We start from the raw sequence: 21,332 nt of genomic DNA on the forward strand, positions 1-21,332 counted from the left end.
TACTTTGGTATCAATCCGTATGTCTACGAGTTTGTGAAGCTGTGGGAAACTTGAAAAATGACCTCTCTGACCTTCTCTCCCTATTTATTATTTCAAAACCTGTAGCTGCAAGAGTTATTGCGAGAGATAATTAACACTGGCTGTTTTGCCAGTTGAGACTCTGTTTAATATCTAGCATGGCATTTACTAGTTGGCTGTAGCCTGCCTGGGTGGGGAAATGAATGTGACATCAGAGAGATATAATGTCTTTACTAAGGTACTTTATTTCCTAGAGCTGATGCTACTGTGTTGTCCTTAAAAAGTTACAGGTAGCCCCAGGAAACATGAGTTTCCCCTTTCCAAAAGGAGGAAAGGAGTAGATCCCTCACCATCTCCAGTATTTTAGCCAGCTTTTTCTTTCTTTCTTTGCTAATGGGAGACTTTGGGAATTAGCATACCCCTACGTATCTCCGCACTCACTCCCATTTCAGCCTGAGATAAACAACTGAGAGAGATTTCTGCCCCCAGGGACAGCTTCTGGACATCAGACTGGAGACACGAGACCCAATTAATCTCTGGTGAAATTCCACTGGCTTCAATCACATTAGACCAGAGATTAATTTGGCCCACAGATACATTAAGAAAGGATACAAAGCACAAACGGTATTTTATAAAAAAAAGAGAAAGGGGAGGGGAAAATTCAAGGGGGATGCTGGATCCTAACCCAGCAGGATTCAGCCCAGCCCACTCCACCCTCACATCACCAGGCACAGTGCATGTTGCCGGTTACCTTTTTGCTTACTGACTTTCTTTACTGTCATTGCCGCTTGTCGCTTTTGATTTTCAGAAATTTCAAAGCCTGAAAAAGGGAACACGGCAAACACAATTCAGAAGATTGCTTACAAAGCCTCTTTTTCTTTTGGGGAGGGGGGAATGTTCTGCACTGTTTGGCAAACACGGAACACCCTAGGTGGCAAAGCATCACCTAGTGAGCTGTGTGTATGGACAAGTATTTTACTGAAAAGCAAATCTTCCTTGAAAGGACAGGCCTTTTTATAATCTCACTTGTGCAGGGGGCTGTATGAAAAGTAAGATTAGACCCATTATTATTTATACAGTATCATAAATATGCCCAGTGCTTTACAGCTGAGCAACACAAACTGAGCCTGAACTGACATCAGTTACAGTCAATTTATGGGCTGATGCTGAGGGAAGGGCACGGCTGGTAAGTCACTGACTTCGCCACCCTCCTTCCCTGCATGAGATGTGCTTAAGCAGAGCAGAACTGATGGAGCCAGGAGACTCTGAAGTCAGATGGCCAAAGACTTCCTTCTCCCACAACACCCACGGAGGTCCAGGCTTGAAGCTATGGGCAGAATTTGTTTATTGAGGGCCAAAAATAATCGTAATTGAATTGGAAAGACCTATTTATGACTATGAGAGCAACCAAGGACAGCTGAACAAGGTTGAACTGTAATTCTACTACAAAAAAAATGTGGGCTTCTCCAACAGTTGGGGCTAAATTAGGCATTAACCAACAATCTCCTTTCAGATTCATTTCATATTCCTCACCTATCTTTTCATCTTCTTTTACCATCTTCCTTTCTTCTCTGAAAGCTCTAAGCCATCGTAACTTCTCCTCCAGTTTCTTGGCAAAGAATAAGTGCATTTCCTCAGTCTCCTTGTTATGAAGTTTGAAGGCATTCTTCATGCTGACATTGAAGTCATCATCTCTCCCGTCTTCTATATCCACCACTTCATATTTATCCATGTCTATGCGACCTTTGTAATACAGAATATCTCTTCGTATCAGATCCTGCAGAGAGAAAAGGAGAAGTGGATTGATCATAAGATACCTACAGAGCCTGAACTCAGCAGGGAATTCATGGGAGGGCTGCAGAAAAGAAAGAAGCAATGGTGAAACCTGGTGGGATTCTTTAAGCCTCATCTACTGTGGATACTTTTGATGCTAGCTAAACAAATAGGGTAGATCACAGGCATAAAAGAACAAAATGCAAATCCTCATGCTGCAAAATTTTGCTTGTAGGCATGAAGAAATGCCTTTGAGTAGGTAACACAGATCCATCATTTTCCATGATGGGAAGTTCTGTTCCATAGCACAAGACACTGAAAATACAGGCCACAGGCATGATGGGATTCCTGTGCTGCACAGGAGGCTCTGTAGTAGCATAAATCTTGCAAAATCAGCTTGGGCATGTTTGACAGTGCAGATCTTGGTTTCCCAAACATGTTCTGAGAGTCAGGGGAGATGGGTCTCTGCCCCTTCTCTGCTTCCTATTCACACACAACTCATTGGTGAGAAAATCACCCTGATTCTCAGTTCAAAGAACTCCTAACCTATCTCTGTCCCATTACGCCCTGGTTTTAACCTCTTGATCCAGCTTTTTTTTTTCTTTTTCCCTCCTTGATATTTATAACCTTTACAACCAAACCTGTTCATCCTCATCTCCTTTCTAAGTTGAATATTCTTGTCCCTTGTTTTATAGCAACAGCTCATTTCTCTGTGTTGGGAAGGGAAAAGTAAAATAGCTTAATTTTGAATTTTTCAGAACTCATATGAGAACATGCACAGCTGTTTGATATGCCCAGTGCAACCTCTGCTCCATGCCGGCGGCAGCCGTGCTGCAGTGCTGCGTATCAGCTACCATGATTCTCCTGCAGAAGCGCGGAGGGCGTGTGTTCATGGCAGCTGGGCGGCAACGGGAGATGGAGGCGGCACTAAAAACAAGTGTTTTAAGATCTGTTGTGTCAACTGCTCAATCACAAATGTGAAATTGTGGATGCTGATAAACCATAGTAAAATATAGATAATTTCCTGTTTTCCTCCTTACCCTTGTCATACGTATTTTGGCTTTGCCCACCAAATTTGTACTGCCTTTACTAGAACTATTCCTGTATTTATACTGGCATAAGAGGAGTCTTGGCCCCATATCTCGATGTCTTTACAGGAACAGATAACAAAAAACATCATCAGAAAACAGAATGTTAATTATATAGTCATGACTATGTAAGGTGATTCACAAGTTACAAGTCATACATATTTAAAAAGCCAAAATTAGCAACACACAATCAAGATTTCCTTCCTCTATCTACTCGCAAAAGCCAATATTTAGGTGTATTAAATTAACTTAAATACTTTTTGATTTTTGAGAGTGCCCTAAAGACAAATGTTACGTCAAAGGATTCATTTAAGAGGAAAAATAAAATCAATGTACAGCATTTATTTACTCAAATAAGATTTAGTAGTGAGATTTTTTTTTAAAGATAAGCAGTAGGTATTATTTTAAACAAATCACTAATCTTGAAAAATAAATTGTATGCTGTAATTTTTTTAGCAAACTTGTTCATAGATCTTCAGATAGTATTAACTATGATGAGACAGGGCACTGAGCAGAAGCTCAGAGCCTTTAAAACCTGGCTTCTTCCTCTGGAATGCTCAGGGGGGCAGAAAATTCCATTGACAAATTCATTATACAAGTGTCTTCCTCTAGTATGTAGGCTTTGAGTAGTGATGCTGTCCAAAACATAAGAAAAGGGTATTTCAGGCTGAATATGCAATAGTAAATCTTTTCTGTTTTGTCCTAACTTGGACAATTGCTCCTTTCCTCTCCCTCTGTGCCAAGTGAAGTGCTGAGAAAAGGCTCTAAACATCACACTAAACTTGCTCAATTAAATCAATACTGTGCACTGTGTTTAAATTTGAGTCTTGGACTAGTTCTTGGAAATAGCATTTATCTTTACCACATGCTCAAAAAAACTTGATAACAAACCTCCTTGGAAAAAAAGATGTGCTCCTTAAATTAGCTATACCAGCAACCATTCTTCCCACTGCTGATGAAAACTTCCAAAACACAACCCTAAACAGACTGTGCTTGTGAGTGAGATGGGTGAAGTGGGATCAAACATACTTTTCTATGCAATATTCATGATTATGAAGAGATTTGTTCATAAAATGTATTACAAGAATAATCACAAACCTCTTTCTCACCTGGCTCTGAAAACACAAGGCTCTGTGCATTAGCTTTTTTCTTGCTCATACTCAATACATTTTTTCCCCTCTTATCTCTCCAATTTTGACTTAGAAAACATTATGAGCTATTTTTAATAACTAATGCTTAGTGAATGTTTTAACAGCTTTTTGCTGTCATTTTCTGTCATTATACTTCCAGAGGACAATACATCGGGTTTGGACATGTCTGACTGGACTGCTCCATACGTTTCCCCTCCAAGGCTGCAGTAGGAACAATCGCTGCCTCCTGTGAGTGTGTTTTAGAGGCTCCCGTGTTTTGCAGGTGTTGCTGCGTATTGGATGTGAAGATAATGGTGTTGCCTAGTAGTTACTGAAGGAGCAACGAGGAAATAATGGAATCATACAAGTGCTTTTGGAAATAAAATGGCCCCACAGAATATATTATTGTTGGTGAGAATGCGATAGTGGCAAAGAGAAGCTCAGCTATCAAGACTGTTTGCAGAAAACACAAGAACAAACACCATGCTTTTGTCCTCGAGCGTTTAGCAAGCACGGGGGCAAATGAGGGAAAGACAATAAGCGCAAAGCTCCTGCCTGCCACTTTTTACTTTCATTTTGAGAAGAAACTTCAATAATTAACCTAGAAGAAATGAATCATCTTTTCTCCCATTGCCCTCCCCAGAGCTCTCAGTCTCCAGCTTGGCAGGAACTTTCTGGTGAAGAAACAGCCCTGGGGTGGAGGGAGGAGAGAAAGGTGCTGACACGGAGGAAGATGAAACCATTCAAAGAGCTACGGAAAAGCGAAAGAGCTCAGAGCAAGTCCATGCCTGACATCTCCCGAATGCGGGTCGCTGACCTGTGCCAACAATGTGCTTCCTTCGAACTCCCATAAAAGAAGGACCATTCCCCATTCACTGACCGTAAACTCCAGCACTGGTAGCCTGAGTTTTTAAGAGACCCTTTATTTTTCACAGAGTGGTAGAGCACATAAACATCTCAGTGAATAGCACATGTCTGCACATGGAAGACACTTTGTACACACCTGGTTTCAGGAAAGCTCTGTCCATATAGCAGGTTAATAACTGTAACTGAATAATGTAATTTTTAATGGGCTAGGCATTTCCTACTACCACTTCTCCTTTCTTCCCCTCTTCTTGCCAACATTCAATAAATAGATATTATTTCCCAAATGACTAAATTTTAACACCCATAGTATGGGAAGCATGACAATTATTTGATCTGTGGATATTTTATCACGTATGTTCCTACAGCTCTTAAATAACATACATAGCTCCTTAGGAAGCATGGGCATCTTCAAATGCACTTAGGTTACAGTGTAACTGATTTCAATAAAATTTAGGAATTCATCTGGGCTACGTGAAAGACGAACAGCCAACAAGACCAAACCCCTGTTCTAAGAAGCTTTTTAGGCATGTGGACAAGAGAATAGAACTTGAAGAACCATGCAGGGAAGGAAAGCAATGCTGCTTTGTGTGGTTTCTGCAAGATGCAGACAGAAAGCCTGTAGCAGTATTGAGAAATGAACCTTGTTGTTCTGTACACCATTTTTGTCGAGCACAGGACTATCTTGCCTTTCTTCAAGCACGTAAGCTGAATCAAAGCACGCACAAGATAAAGGAAAGCAGATGTGTGGCTGAGGATGAAAATGGATTGTTTAAACAGACTGGTGCAAGTACTACATGTCAGAAGGACAAAGCAAATACATATACACAAAGTGGAGATTTATCAGCTATATAAGTAGCCACACTGTCAAAAGGAGCTCAGGCTTAGGGGAGGGCAGAAGTGGCAGCTGGGACAGGCTGCTGCTGTCACTCCTGATTATCCCAGGGATAACATACGAGAGAATTGGAAGAAATTATGAAGCTATAGAATTTACCTTCATTTATATGATAGCTATATTAGTATAGTATTATATATTATCCTGCCCATAGTTAAGTCAGGATGACGACTAGCTGGTTTACACTGTCCAATTTTGAGTGTCATACAAGATGATTTTTTGTAGTTAAATCGGGTAAGAGCAAGAAAATATAAAAAGACAAAAAAAGACTCGCAAAACCTGATTAATGGGGAAAGGCCAAAGAAATGGAGTTGTTTAATCTAGAAAGGACATAAATAAAAAGGAATGTACTACTGGTATTCCACTATGTGAAAGCTGCTTCTCTTCTAAGGAGGCTGGTGATCAATTGTTCTCCATTTCGACTGAGGCCTGGCTTAATTTATCACAAGGGAGAATGGGATTAGATACATGGGAAAAGATCTTTCTGGCTCTAGGAGTAGTTAAACACTAGAACAGACAAAATAGGTAAGTCTTGGGACAGCATTCCATGGAGATTTTAAAAAATAAGGTTAGACAAACATCCATCAGAGATGATCTCAGTATACTTAATCCTGCGAAGGGAATAGCTAATCTCCTGGGGTCCTTCCCAGCTCTGCATTTTGATGATGTCTAAGAGGAAGGTGACATATGGAGGAGAAAAAGGGATGAGAGCAGGTAGGATTAGTATGGACTTCGGGGGCGGTGTGGGAGAAGCCCCAAGGCACAGACCGGGACAACAAGCACGGGGAGCAGTGACACAAGCCTGCAGTCTCTGCAGACAGCATCCAGATCACATTGCATAGCTCTTAAGAAAATTGATGCATCTAGGTCATTTGCACTTATTTGTCTAAATATGATCTTTTTTTACCCTACAGCTTCCATGATTTCCTTTTCTTTCCCTAGCTGAGGTTAATTAAGCTCTTCTGCGTAACGCTCTGCAGTCTGTTCACATAACATGTACTAAGGATTCACAAGGAAAAGATGAAGCCAAAAAAAGTAATATTTGATGGGAGCACAAAACAAAGTTTTGACGCATTACATAAACCTACCACAATTCTGCTCTCTGCATTTGCTCTATCAGAGGTTTACAGCTGAAGTGCTTGTGCCTGAGGTAGCAGCTGCGCTCAAGGGGATGTACCTGTCTGTGTGACCTGCTTGGGCCATATTCTCGGGCTCTCACTTTGACTTAAATATCCCCATTTCACTGTACCCTCCCTGAAGGGGGGGTGGTGACTTTCTCTAGATGTGCTTGAAAGAGAAAAAATCTCATTTGTGACCATCATAAGGAAACCAAGGATGAACTTTTTTTGGAAAATCTGAAGATCTGAAGTTGGGATGTCGCTTCCACAATGAATTATGCAACTACCCCCAAATTACTGCAGTGGATATAGATATCTGTAGAAAGGATTGCACCTGTAAATCAGACTGTTCAATAACTGTTACTATTACATTGACTTTTACTTGTCTTTAGTACTGCTGTCTAGCTTTCATCAATCACTTTTTCTGCCACGAGTACCCTAGGCCATAGTTACATGTGCCAGGCACTGCCTTTGTACACCGTTGTGCAAGACCCTGTAAGAGTCAAACCCTCCTGTGATGCTGCAGAGGAAATATTAATCACATGGAGAGCAATCTGCCTGTGCAGTTGGTTGCTAGTGCAAAACTGCATTAAAAGCAGATCAATGGCTTAAGCAGCACACAGCACGTAAGGAAGAAATTTTCCTCTCCATTGGAGGGCACAGGTAAGCACTTGAGAGGACCTGGCCTGGTATGTGTCCCAGGTAATTCATGCAGCCATCTTCATGCATTTCAGAAACTTCTCCTATTTATTTCTTAGTGGGTGGTGTGCAAGGATGGATGGGGAGTTCTTAAGCAAGGGCTATTATTTTAGGATGGCAGATTTTTTTCAAGTGCTACAGTTTACTCGATGCTAGGTCACACTCTACTTCTCATGTGTAAAACAAATCATCTGTAAAACGCAAGTGGAGAAAGAGCCGTTTCCAGCCATGAGTCATTAGATCCCTCTTATGAGCTGACAATATAAAAGGTGCCAACCACAGAATAATCTGTTTTAAGTTTCTCATTGCATATGTAGGTTATTGATCTTCCTGGTTATCAAAATCCTGCACATTCCAATGGAAAGGTAGTTCTGAAATGACCTGGGGAGGAATTATGCACCCTGAGTACATGGATACAATCAGGTCTTCCGAGCACAGCTCCCGAGGCTGGCAGGGACTGGCTGCAGTCCTTGGGGTGAAATGCAGTTTCTCTCTCGGTACTTCCCCATCTCTGTAACGGGATAATGATATTTGCTTATTTTACAGGGCAACCGGGAGCTGTAAATAAGTTATCGGTGAAAGACACATTGAAAGCCTTTGATGGTGGATCTTTAACAGCTCAAAGCCTTGTAAGAACAGCTTAGTGTTACCCATGCTTTGGGATGCAGAGCTGGCAGACCAAAGGGAGACAGGGAGGAGTCTCTGCCAGCGACAAATGTGACAGAGGCAGCGTAGCCTCTGCCCTCCTGAGAGGCAAAGGGTGGCCTGAGTAACATACAACAGGGTGGCTCTTCCACTGGGGATCATCACTCTGTCCCCACCACAGCTTTACAGAAGATCATCCCAGTAGAGGTCTTCTGAGATACCTTCCTCTTTGTACTGAGCATGGGGGACAGTGCAAAGTCGTATGAGGGGTCTCTCCCCTCACTCCTCTCTACCCGAGATCATGGCTTGAAGCAAGGAGTGCCACTGGTGGAGCAACAGTCCTTGCAAGCACTCGTGGGGCTGGAAGGCCGAGAGTATTACACGACATACACACAGATAAAGCAAAGCTGCAACGAGTAATAACTGAAACGTAACGCAGACAGGGCTCCAAGTTAGCAGCGTGCTCAGTGTGCTCAGTATGAAAAGCAGCAAACCCTGTGGACTATTTTTGCCCAGATGATGTGTTCTTCAGGTATCAAAGGAGAATGGGGATCCAAGGATGAGGCTGAAGAGGGACCCACCTACAGGCAAGCTCTACCCCTTAGTGAACAGTTGGATGTTGAAACAGTTGATGAACACCGAACAGCTGATGCTGAAATCAGGAAAAAACTAAACCAGGATCCATAATAACTGCACCCAAATGTTAATGCACAATTTCGAAAAGGCAAAGGGTTGGAAAGGCTGAGTTGTGTTTTGTACTAAGCTGTGGATCACAGACCCCTCCCTGATGATTTCTCGCTGACCTGGGCAGTGACTGCAGAGCAGAATGGAAGAACCAGAGGGAACAAGCAGGGTTTTTCAATTTACTCCTGAAATTTGTCCTGATTTTCCTGCCTGCCTGCTCTCTATCTTCACTCTGCCCAGCCTGCCGTGAGCAATGAGGGCATGGCATGCTGCCACTTTGCCATGTCTTTGGGTATCTTTAGTCATAAGAGCTTTCAACCTTCTTTAGCTTTTAAAAAAAAGGTTCAGAGCCTACATTTTTAAAATCTAATTTACCTTAAAGCGACCCTTTGAAGAAAGCAGCCCAGCCTGCTTTTCATGAACACTGAGGACACAGTTTTTCGTAGCGTTTGTTCACTTAACCCTACTGTGGGCTGATTTTTAAGATGGGACAGTTACGCACTGTTCTCATTGACCTCCCTGGAGCCCAAGTGCATTGCAAAACTGTGCCTCTCTTCTGTCCAAATGAGACCCTAAAACTCAATGAACTTTTCTGAATATTTCTGTCCTAAATATTCTTGATACCAGGAAATAAACCTAAGCGCTGATAGTGGTTGGATGGCAGTGACTGTGAGCTGTGCTATCACCCTGTTGGACACAGCAGATTGGGCCGAGCCAGCCTTTAGGAGCAGGGAAATGGGGTCTGCACAGTGCAACTTGAAAATATGATGAGGGATGGATCTTACTAGAAACGGGGGGATGTAACACCACCTCCCCCAACACAACCTCGGCCACTCACTTCCTACCACAAACTTCCTAGGATGGGACAAATTGAGTTTCCCCAGGGGCTACAATGGGAAGAGGGGAGCTGAAATCTCTGTGATACCAGTTTACGTAACTCCTTGCACAAGGACAGCTGTGCTGGGGAGGTCGGCAGATTCCTGCCAAATTATTCAGCAGTGTCTGTCTCCTGAGTTTGGAAAGAGACGTTTGATTCATCCTTGCCAGCTCCATGAAGCTGCAGTGTGGGATCCGAGTGGGGGAGGACTGGAGTTGAAAGCATTTATGTGGAAATGCTATTTTCGTTCAATGTATTTGGTGGAACATCAGTGGCATTTTGATGCCTTGTTCCACCTCAAGCCCAGCTACACTGGCTGTGAAGCAGTGAGGAAAGGGTGAGTGAATTTCCAAAGAACTAATAACAGAAAGAGATGGGAAACCCTTCTGCAGACACGTCACTCAGCTTTTCTGGTCTCTCCAGTTTGCTCCCAGGGGCTTAAAATTGTGCTGCTGAAAGGCCACAGCAGGAGGAAGGGTTGATTTTCAGCTCTTGAGGTTTCACTTGTGTGCCAAATTTACACCTACTGCAATCACAGGAGAGATAAATTAGGAACAGAGTATATTGTATAGCATCTTGCATATCTGCATGGCTATGTGAGTAGGCTAAACCTGTTTCCTGTCCAGAACAGAAAATAGACTGTGAAGGACTCTAAATTCAGCCCTTTCTGGATTTCATCATTGAATTAGCAACTAGAAACCTAAAGCCTTCTCCAGCCCTCCTTCAGCTGGCTCCTCTGGCTGACCCGGAGGTTTTTCTCCCTGCACCTCCTGCATCCCAGTGACCCCTCAAGTCCACCCTCCCCTCTCTTCTCTGGCACACCAAGCAGTGAAAAGGCAGCACCTGCCTCCCCGAGCCAGCAGAAGGGCAGCAGGTTGCTGCAGGTTGCTGCCTCCGGTCAGAGCAGCCCCTTAGCATGAGTCCTGCAAAACTGCACTTAGGGCACATAACTGGCAACATCCCTGCAAAAGAATCACCCAGCAAATGCATTCAGGGATGTTTTGACTATGTAAAGGAATGTTTTCTTTTCTTGAATATGCCATATCTGAAACCTCTAAAGTACGTTTTTGTAACTGTTTTTAATATATATCCTGTCAATTGCTGAAATTCATCCTTCATGTTCAACTATCTGCTAGCCAAGGAGACTGACAGGAAGATCAAACTTCCTTGCCGTGCTCTATGGTCTGGACCCACAGAAACCTCTTGTCTCCAGACATCAGCAACTGATCATCTGGGCATGAATGTGGAGCTGCATTGGTGGGCCTGTGGAAACACTGTTCTCCAAAAACCTCATTTTAGACTTTGCTTTGGGGCTGTGACCAAGCCAATGTGTTTCCTTTCATCGTTCACACTCATCTAATGTTATCACTAGCTCAAATAGCAGCATGCCTTGCCTGTCCGTGCAGCACACCACCGAGCCTCTACCAAGCTGCTGTCTGAAAACACTGAAACACAGCCTGACCCATTTTCCCACCCTGCAGCAAGCTGGGCACAGGCCAGACCCAAAACATGGCATTTCATGGAGATCTGTCTACTAGAAGGAAAAGAGAAGGGGTGGGAAGTGCTGCAACAGTCAAACACTGTTCCGTGTGGGGCAAAAAGCCACTTAAGTAGTAAGAATTGTCCTAGTGCTGCTCTGTGTTTGCGAACAAGATTTTTGGCTAGCCCTGTGAGACCTATTCAGCCTGTAATAATAGCAGGGCTGTTGTTTTGGTGAAAAGATTACTTCAGTGTTTTTAACAGAAGTGATATGGGAACTCTTAGACCTTCTTACACTAAAAGGGCTCAGAAATGTCTCTTTTATCTTCTCATTTGGAAACCTGAACTGCAATGGAGTTTGACAGCATTATTTTATTTACTCCATCTCCTATAGCACAGCTATTTCTGGCTGTCTGGCTACTGCTATTAAACTGGTCTCATTTTGCTTCTCATCCAACCTGCTTTGCTCTGAGAGCTCAAGGGAAGACAGCAATAGCAATAAACCACAAGCAGGAGTTTGCATTGCCTCTTGATTACAAGTGAGATATAAAAAGTGCAAATGAAAACTAAATGTCTTTCATGCAGTCACTGATCTTTCTGCGCTGTCAGAAAACACTAAACACAGAGCCCCATCAAGGACTGTTCAACCAATGGTGAAAGAAAAGCATAATCTGGTGCAGAAACTCGGTTAACCCTTCAGATTTTATACTGTCATTTCCAGCCTAATGCCACAGCGCTCTCGAGCCCGTTGGGGAAATCCAAACTATTACCAAGAACAGAAAAAAGGAGATCCTCATCTATTACATGATAAGCACCTTGAGCATCCCCCAACATAACAAGCTATGATCATAATTAATACTGTGTGTCACAATCCTGGATGGTAAGTACTATGATTTGCAAATTTAAAGCATCACTGTGTCACACTCTCTCTATTTCAGGGTGATAAGAAAAACAGACCTTGTGCCTTTAAGACAACATCTTTTAATACTACCATCATCAAGGATTGACTTAATTTTTTGGTAATTACAGTTAGCATACTGGAATGTATTCTTTCTTCCTGATAACAGACACATGGTAAGGCAAGCTGAGGCCAGTGCTTGCTTCCTACACATTTTATTCCCTTCTTCCTTTCCCAAAAGCATTTTTGCATTACGGTAACCAGTCTCTTCTGAAGAAAGCACCACTTTGTACTCATGCACACCACAATGTTGCAACCTCCGGTTCAGGAAACCCAGGCAGGAAATTCATTAGGAGAGTCTGACATTAATCCAATAGCTGAAAGTTACCCAGCTTAACTAAGAAAATCTAAATCAGGAGCTCTCCCAATGGCTGTTTATCAGGAACTGTAGACATCCAAACTAACTCAGTGCTCCCCTTTTTAACAGGTTCTGGATATGTTCTGCAGTAGCTACCTACATTCCCTGGTATTTCAGCATTCAGTTCGAAATGGTTGACATGGCTATTTCATCTGGTTAAACTTCTCATTTCCTAGCACCAGAAAATAATTCAGCGGTGATATTAAGGAAGTGACCAGTGCTGCCTTTGATGGCAAAATCTAAACCAAATGTGTATGTAAAGCTCAGAAACCATTTTTATTTGTGAAAATTTTCCCACACAAGTTGCTTTGCAAGGTGTTTGCCAGAAATGAAAGCCGGCTGCCATAGTGTCAGCTTCTCCACCTGCTCCTACTGCTCTTATTCATGCAGCCCTCGCAAATCTTAGTGCAAGCTTCCTACTTGGAAAAAAGACTTAAATATATCCATACTGGTGGAGATAACATCTGTCAAGCACATTTGAATGCAGCCCTTTATAATTACTCATTTTCACAAACTAGGTCTCTGTCTGAAGTCCAGTCAGTTCTCCAAGATGTGGTGGCCATGGAAATGCATTCAGGATTTCTCAGTCTGAGGAGGTGGAACTTACACTAACAACCAGGGAAGGGTTGGAGCTTTGCTGCTGGATCTGACCAGTGCCATCATTCCTTTCCTGACAGATGCACTATATTAAAAACTAGTTCATTACAGTAATATTAATATAGTCATGCAGTTCAATATAGTCATATTAATGACTATACTAGTACCTGGTTCTTTGCATGCAAACAAACCATCAACCAGGTAAACACTCAGCTGTCCATATGCCCATTGTCAGACAGACCCTTGGCTCAGCTCATATTGCAAAAGCCCTTGGAAAAATCCTAGGGGATGCAGCCAGTGGGAAGATAACAAGGATGTTCATGTTCAAGGACCTGCTACCACCAGCAGCTCTCAGACCATCCTACGCATGTGCTGAGCAGCAGATAACCTTTATAAGATGAGTGAGCAATAGAATACAAGGGGATAATTCCAACCTGCAGAGATCGGTGGACACCTGCAATTTCAAAAGGCCAGGCTGATGCTGTACCTTGCTTGAAATATTTGGGAATAACTAATAAATACAGTGAATGTTGATCAGTGAGCTCCTGTCTGTCAGATGGCTGGCTTGGCATTACTGAAGATCTTCTGCAGGCGTATCAAGCAGGGGAACAACTAGGTGATAATCTCAAGAAGAATCACCCTGAGAATTATCCTCCCTCGCAGAAATGTCTTGGCCAGATGTCCAACAAATGAAGGCCCCATAACCTTGAAACATTTTCAGACATCAGAAAGAGATGGCAAAGCTTCTGGAAAGTAGGCCATCTTCAAAGCAGACAAGGGTTTATTTGGAAATATGTTAAGTGCTGCTAAAAGCGGATAGCTGGATACTAGAAATACCTCCATAGCCAACAGACCTTATTCCTTAGACAAAGGCATCACTGGGTGGATCAGTAGGAAAAAGAAACATGGTAATTCTTGGTAGTACATGATAGGAGTCCTGCTGAAGCCTTCCTAGGCCATCTGCCTGTAAAGCTGATGGACCACACCTGATCCAACAGAAGATGGTAGAAACAAAGATGGTTTTGGAGAATGTGGACTGTGCCTTGTCTTTAGAGCGACACAAAGGACACAGAGCAGTTGAACTGGAGCAGTCCTCATTGTTTACTGGCTGACAGCAAACTGCTATGAAGAAACCCAAACTTACACAGGGGTGGGACGACATGTTATTTTGCACACAGCACTCACCTTAACTAACAGGTACAAAATGAGTTGTTACCTTGGCTATAAATAGAATTTTTTAATAGTCTGCCTGGGTTCAGCAGCAATGCAGCCTGCCCAAAGGATCAGCAGCTTCAATACAGACAGAAACAGGGGTTGAGGGCCTGTATTTAGCAGTGTGCCCTCTTGGGACTGATATATCCAGCATATTGGTTGGCTAGAAGCAGAATGATGCTGAAATTTTTGTAACAAAGAAAAACTGCCTTTCACCAGCACTTTTCCAGATACTGAAGGAATTTACATACCATCTTCCTGGACCTAACACGCATTTTGTATCAGCAAATGCCACTAACACCTCACCTTAGCCTACTGGCATGAGGCTGATTCCAGACAGTTTTGCCACATAGAAATTATTTCATCTTCCATCACACGAACCAGTGAGCAGGAATCTGACAGTCTTTGCAATGTCAGCCCACTGTGTAACAACTTTTGCTGACAATGGAGTTCAAAGGGAATGACAGAGAATACCAACATCCAAAACTGTCACAGAGCTTATAATATCGAACTGTATCTGTTCCATCAGAAACTCATGTATCAGTATCTGTCAAGGCACAGAACGCGTATGCATTACTAGGGGATTCAAAAGCATAGAGGTATTGCAGCTGTAAACATCTACCAGGGAGACAACAGGTAATGAAGGGGAGGATGATGTGCAGATAACTGCAATGAAGATCTGGAGGAGTGGGAGATCTTGTTTGAAATATATGCTTGTCTTCTAGAGCCTCTCAGGATATCTGGCTTACAAAGTATTGATACTGGGCTCACCAGATGAGTTACCACCCTCTGCCTTGTCACCCTAAAGCTCAGTGGGCACACAGTCCCACAAGACCTCAACTAGTGGCAGAAGAGCTTGCCAGATCCTGACACAGAGCCAGTCTCTGCCAGGAAGACCCAGAGCACTGTGCTGGCTCCAAGACAGCTGAAATCCATAGGGCATTTTTCTGTGAAGGCATCCCCTGTGCAGCAATGCCACACTCACACACCACAAAATGCCTTTTGAATCCACAGGGGAGGAGGACAGTGTCACACTAACACTGTTTGCATACTGATAGAAGCTTTCAAGCCCCCAGCAGACTGCTGTGAATTGCTGAACGCTCTCCCCTCATACTGATGACCACGGAAATCCCAGCTCTGATTTTCGTGGGAGTTAAGGGAATGCTTGACACCTCTGAATCAGACCCAGAGCAAACCAAACTGGATGCTGCCTAACGAATCAGAAATTCAGGGTCACAATCAAAGTGTAGGAGGTCAAGATTAAAAATTAAACTCAGCTGCATACTTCCAGATTCATTTTGACAGTTCTCTGAACATCTGACTTTGTTATTGTTGCTCTGTGGTTATTGTTTTTTACAGAGCTGGGAAAGAAGTAAAAGGCACAGCACCAAGGAGAGGGAAAATAAGCACATGCATTCCAGAAGGCAAAATTTCAGTCAACCATGACTCAGGAGAAGAAACTGCCACCCACTGAACTGCACAGGCCGCAGCTCCGCGTACCGCAGCAGCGGGCAGTGATGCCGTGGTGAGTCAGGAGCCACCCACACCCCCACCCACGTCTCTTCCTATGGCGGGCAGGGCACTCCTCGGAGGGTTGCCACGTGGCGTGGGTCTTGCTCAACCTTTCCTTAGCATATGAGATGTGACAGGAACACAGCCCTGGTGTGCTAGGCCAGAGACGTCTGCAGCGCACCCTCACTCCCACCCGAAGCTGGTCCAGGAGACTCCCTCTGCACAGTTATCTGTGTAGTCACAGTGCAAATGCCAATGAATCCCTCTCTCAGAAGACAGAGGCACACAGGATTTATAAGCTCTGTCACCTCACTTCAAACAGTTGTGATGTTAATGAGGTGGCATCACTTTAGAGGGACTACAGCAATACAGCTATGATACTGCTGCTTAACACAGTTGCTCTGAAACACAGTTCACCTGCTGCTATTAATACTACAACACATTAGCATCAGTATTCTTCACTACCTTTCTCTACTTTCATGATGGGTTTCATGGCAGAGATATGCCCTACAAAATCCAGCACAGTAGCTACATGAGGATGAGGCTTAAAATGCATTTCACCAAGTGACAGCACAAACACCCTGCTACAGACCAGGCTGCTGCCTGATATATCTTTGAGAGGCAACGATCATTATTTTAATGCAATAATTGAGTTGTCTGCCCAAGCGCCAGGTTTCATAGTTTATACGGAAATTCTAGGGCTATCTAATCCCAGACCACATGCTGCAGCCAAAACCCGAAAGTAGAAGAGAGGCAACAAGCCAAACAAGGGGCACATGAGAAAAAGGTATGAAATGAACAAGCAGAGGCTGGATTTATTACGAGCATAAAAATCCCTCTATCACAGTGTACTCACCATCCCGTAATTCAGTATTTCTAGCACGTGGATTGCCCTTCCTCAGTGCTATCCATGTCCTCTTCTGCACGTGTATCAAACAGCCACCTTGCCCTAAAAACCACTTTGGACTGGAAAGCCTGTCTGCAGCATGTCCTTAGCCATGCTGCTTTCTCCCTGGATGTCCTTACCTTCTTGCAGAGAACCATCTGGTGATCAAACAGGAAGAAAACACGCTGCTGGTTCCGTCCATAAGGCTGGTAAATCCAGGACATCTCTCCCGTGTAGATCAACTCTGAGCTGCGGTCCAAGATATCATCACCCTAGAGGGCACAGAGAACGAGGCCGAGTGAACCGCCGCTCCCAGCCAGGGCAGTGGATACGTTTCTCTTTGCAGGATGGGGAGAAGCAATAATCAAATAAGATTTTGGCCCTTCTGCAGCTCTCAAAGCCACCCCATCTGACTTCAGACCAGAAACCAGAGAGAGGGGATAATTCTGAAGAAAGGGAAGCAAATGAAGTAAGTATGGACACTCAAAGCAGTCATTACAGTTCCCATTGCAATGAGGAAAGAGCTGCTCCAGGCACTGTCCCCATTCCCTGCTCTCCAGGTACCTCCAGACCCTGGATCTTGCTGCAGGTGCTAGTGGCATCCTGAGAGCAAAGGCCCTTCCTCCTGCCCATGACAGAGCCACTTTGTATTCAGGGTAATAAACCCCCTGGCACCCCCTCACTTTAAAACAGCATCCCAAAGCACATCCCCTCCTGAAATCTCAGGCCAGCTACCAAAGTCATCTACACTGGGACATCAATTTTCCCACCTGTGAGGCTGCCAAAACTCACCCCTCCAGATAGTCTCCTCTCTTCCCACTCATCCAGGCAATTAGTCCCTTCTCCCATAGCTCATTAGAGCTCCCCATCTCCAAGAACTGTCAGGACCACCCTGGCTCTGCTGGCAGCCCCCAGCCCCCTGGCTGGCAAGGCCTCCCTGGCTGGATGCCAGAATGCCCTCACCGTTTCTCTGCCTCCAGCGAACGCTTGCTTTCCTCTCCAATTTTTTTTAAGGACTCATGAGCAGATGGTCCTGAAAACACAGCACTCGCTCTCCCACTCTCTGAGAGAACAAATGCAGTCACCCTCCACTAATTAGGATGAGCTGGACTTTCTAAAAAGTTAATTAAAATCTATTTATTAAAAATGGGTGAATTCACCACCACCTGCCCTGTGGGCATCTCAGTGTAACTCTCACTCTGAAACACCACAGAAGGAATCTGAATGACTTCAGCTAAAATGTAAGGAGCAAGACTCAGGAGCAAGTGAAACGCTTTTTTTTTTCTTTCTTTTTGGCTGTGAAACTAGTGCAGTCTGTCTTTGAGGCCAAATTAGAACCAATTTCTGGGACAAGACCATCCTGAAACCTCAGCAAATAGCTTGTAAAGGTTCATCCATCTATGGGGGACATCTAGATAGACATGCTTTTCTGATACTGCTTACACTTGTAGGTGCCAAAGCAACCCAGAGTCACCCCCAACTCCTAATTTCTTGGTGAGGATTTCAGACTACTGTTCAGGTAAATGTGTAATTAACCTCTCAGCATTGATTGGAAGCAACTGCCTGAGTCCCTGGGCCCTGTGACAACAGCAACTTCATTAAGTCACTGCATCATCATGCTGCAGCACAGACTTTCAAATCGCCTTAGAGAGGTAGATATTTATCCACCTCTCTATCTCACTTCTGTGACTGTGGTATCTGAAGACCTAATTAGGGATAACTTCCAAGGAACACAGAGGGTCATTCCCAGAGGGATGGGCCGTGCATCATGCAATGTCTCAAGAGTGTGGTGTCAGGATCCTATTTCAGCTGTGGTACCTCCTTGTCAGAAACCAGGGACCCACGTGCTGCTGCAATGGCTCAGGTATAAGCAAACCCTTGAATGAGAAGCCTCTGAAGAAAACACACCAGCTCCAGAAATTGTGGGCCTTCCTGGCTAAACATGAGCTTATATGAAGAAGATTCACACAAGCCTATGGATGGGAGCTTTTATGAGAGGGGGCGAGCCTAGAGGAGGCTGGCTGCTAAAAATAGAAAACCAGTTTTGTCTTGTACTCCTCTGGTAGCATCTCAAGCCTGAGGACACACAGAGGACTCTGTAAACACTTCTACTTGATTAGCTGAATCCAAACTGTATAGTCCCTGCAAGCAATATAAAACAAAAAAATTCAGATCTGAAATGATAGGATTTGTATTGCATTTTTTATGTTGGGAAAACAATTTATATATACAGTCTATAGGCTAGAAATAGATGATTTCCAATACTGGGTTAGCAAATTTGGAAATATATATTGCAAATAGTTTTGGCCTAGCGCACAGCTGGCCAGCCTTCAGTGCCCAAGAGCAGCATCTCCATGGCCCTGCCCATTCCTCAAACCCTCAGCTGCTACAGTAATACACCAGTGTGGCTGCGTTGCAAGAGCCTCCTAGAGCAGATGCAATGAACCTTGAAGACATTTTTTTTTTCCCCGACACAGTTATACCACCTCTTTGAACAGCATGACCCATCTTCTGCTAGCACGGCGTCCCTACCCAGGGCGCTCACGGGGTCAGCTGCAGGGTGGCAGGCAAGGAGGGAAGCGTTTGCTTTTCTGCTCCACTGCTAACAGGACCACCCCAGCATGCCTTGAGACTTGAGGCAAGCTTTCCACAATGACTCTCACAGCTCTCCTCTGAAGCCGGTCCTAGGCTTGGATCCCTCCAATCCTATACAATACTAGGAAAACATTTCCTTTCTCTTTTCCATTTTTTTCCAAGCAACTCCTAAAGAGGCTGGATCATCTATATCCTTCTGTAAATTAAGAGAAATACTGCTAAAAAAAAGAAGAGGTTGAACTTTTAGTTACTCTGAACTGTCACATGTCCTACTGACTTCAGCAGAGCACAGCAGCAAAATGGCCAAGAGAAGACTAGATGACCTCCTGAGATGTCTTCCAACCTAAGGTGTCCTATAAGACGATAATAAAAATTTCAGACCTCCCCAGCCTGCATCAAGGGTTTTCACTGTGCATCCTGCTACACACAAAGGGCAGCAAAATGAAAGGTGACTCCTTTGTTCTTCATGCGGTCACAGGCAGAGTACAACTACTTAGCGTGCAGTAATGGCAGGAGAAGGTCACCCAGATCTAGGCTGGACATGTGCTTCATGCTCCCTTAAGCTTGCCAGCACTAGAAAGACATATAAAGTCCTAGGGCTAATCCTGACTGTTGCGGCAGAGGGTCAGCTCTTCTGCTGCTGCTGCTATGGAAAGATGTTGATCATCAGCCCCTCCAGTTATGCTATAGGTGACCACCACTGTCTGTAACAAGGAACTGGGAGGAACCAAAGGGTTTTTACTAGTGTCATGAAAGAAATGCTGTTGGGAGCACCAACATAACAAGGAACGGCACTGCAAGCTGCAGCACGTTACATCTCCCAGTCTGCCCTGCTCCTTCTTCCCATGAGCAGTCCCTGAGCAGATGCTGTCCCAGGCTCAGAAATGCTCAACAGCCCATCAGACCCGCTCCCCTGTGCCCGAGCCCACCTCCTGACATGGCTCTTTGCTGTCACTGCTGGGCACAAAATCCCCTTTACTAGTTAACATTCAGTGAGCAGGGCTCTCTTCTGCCTGACACTGCTGTTCTTTAATTAGAGATTGACAGGCTGATTAGCACTCTGGGCTACAGAAAGATCAGAAAAAGGGAAGCGAGAGAAATGTTGTCCTTTTCATCAGGCTCATTTTTTGATACCTTCTGTTGCTGGGGGGTGGGGAAGAAGAAGAAGAAAAAAAGAAGGATATGTTTCAGTCCCTGATGCAATTTTTTTCCCAGGAGGATTTCTCATCAGGCTGGCCTCACTTTGAAAACAGTACATTGGTTGCATGCATCTTTTTTTTCATGTCATTCTTGGATTCAGTAACATAATATTAAGCTGAGGCCAACTACTATATATTACATAATTAAGGGCACCAAGTCTTGATTTAAAGGACCTGTAAATAACAAAAATGGGAAGCAATTTAAAAAGACAGTGTCCATTATACTGCTCAATTATATATATTTTTCCCTTCATGTAAATTTAATACTCTTGTAACCTGCCAAAGTGGCAACCCATGGGAATCTTTGGTAGAAATATATAGATATCTACAGAAACCAAAGTAATCTGTTTAAATAGCAAGTTAAAACTATTGCCACATCGCCTCCCTCCTCTGAGAAAAACCTGGGCTAAAAGGGAGAAAAGCATTGATGGCAGCTGCCACAAGGGCTGGAGAGGGAGCCTGAAATAATGAGGGGGTCACTGCTTCATTTGGTTTTAATGTAGTTCAAGATCTGTATGAAAAGGCATAAAACAGAGCAATTCTAAGGTGCGTGAAAGTGCAGATCTGTTTTCCATCTCCACATAATCTGCAATGGGCACTCAGCAAGGGTGTGACTGCACTCAAGGCTGCAGTGGGCACCAAAGTTATGCCCAAGCAAATGGCAAGCTTGCAAATCCTGTCCAGGAGCAGCGCCGCAGCGAGCTGGGCACTGCAGCGTGCTCACCAGCATGCCTCCATGGGCTTG

The 21,332-nt window shown here is 44.0% G+C and overlaps 1 protein-coding gene across 10 annotated transcripts in view; it reads right to left on the reverse strand.

Moving 5' to 3' along the window:
* ARHGEF9 (Cdc42 guanine nucleotide exchange factor 9) overlaps positions 1-21,332 on the reverse strand; it is a 191,187-nt gene that overhangs the window by 14,226 nt on the left and 155,629 nt on the right. For all 10 annotated transcript variants that reach the window (XM_074915590.1, XM_074915589.1, XM_074915591.1 and 7 more), the window contains 3 exons: positions 16,934-17,065; positions 1,552-1,795; positions 770-838 (listed from right to left, as the gene is read on the reverse strand). In XM_074915590.1, coding sequence (XP_074771691.1) covers positions 770-838; positions 1,552-1,795; positions 16,934-17,065 — 445 coding nt within the window. The remainder of the gene's footprint in view (positions 1-769; positions 839-1,551; positions 1,796-16,933; positions 17,066-21,332) is intronic.

Source organism: Athene noctua, chromosome 11 (assembly GCF_965140245.1).
Source record: "Athene noctua chromosome 11, bAthNoc1.hap1.1, whole genome shotgun sequence".
NCBI classification, from domain to species: Eukaryota; Metazoa; Chordata; class Aves; order Strigiformes; family Strigidae; genus Athene; species Athene noctua.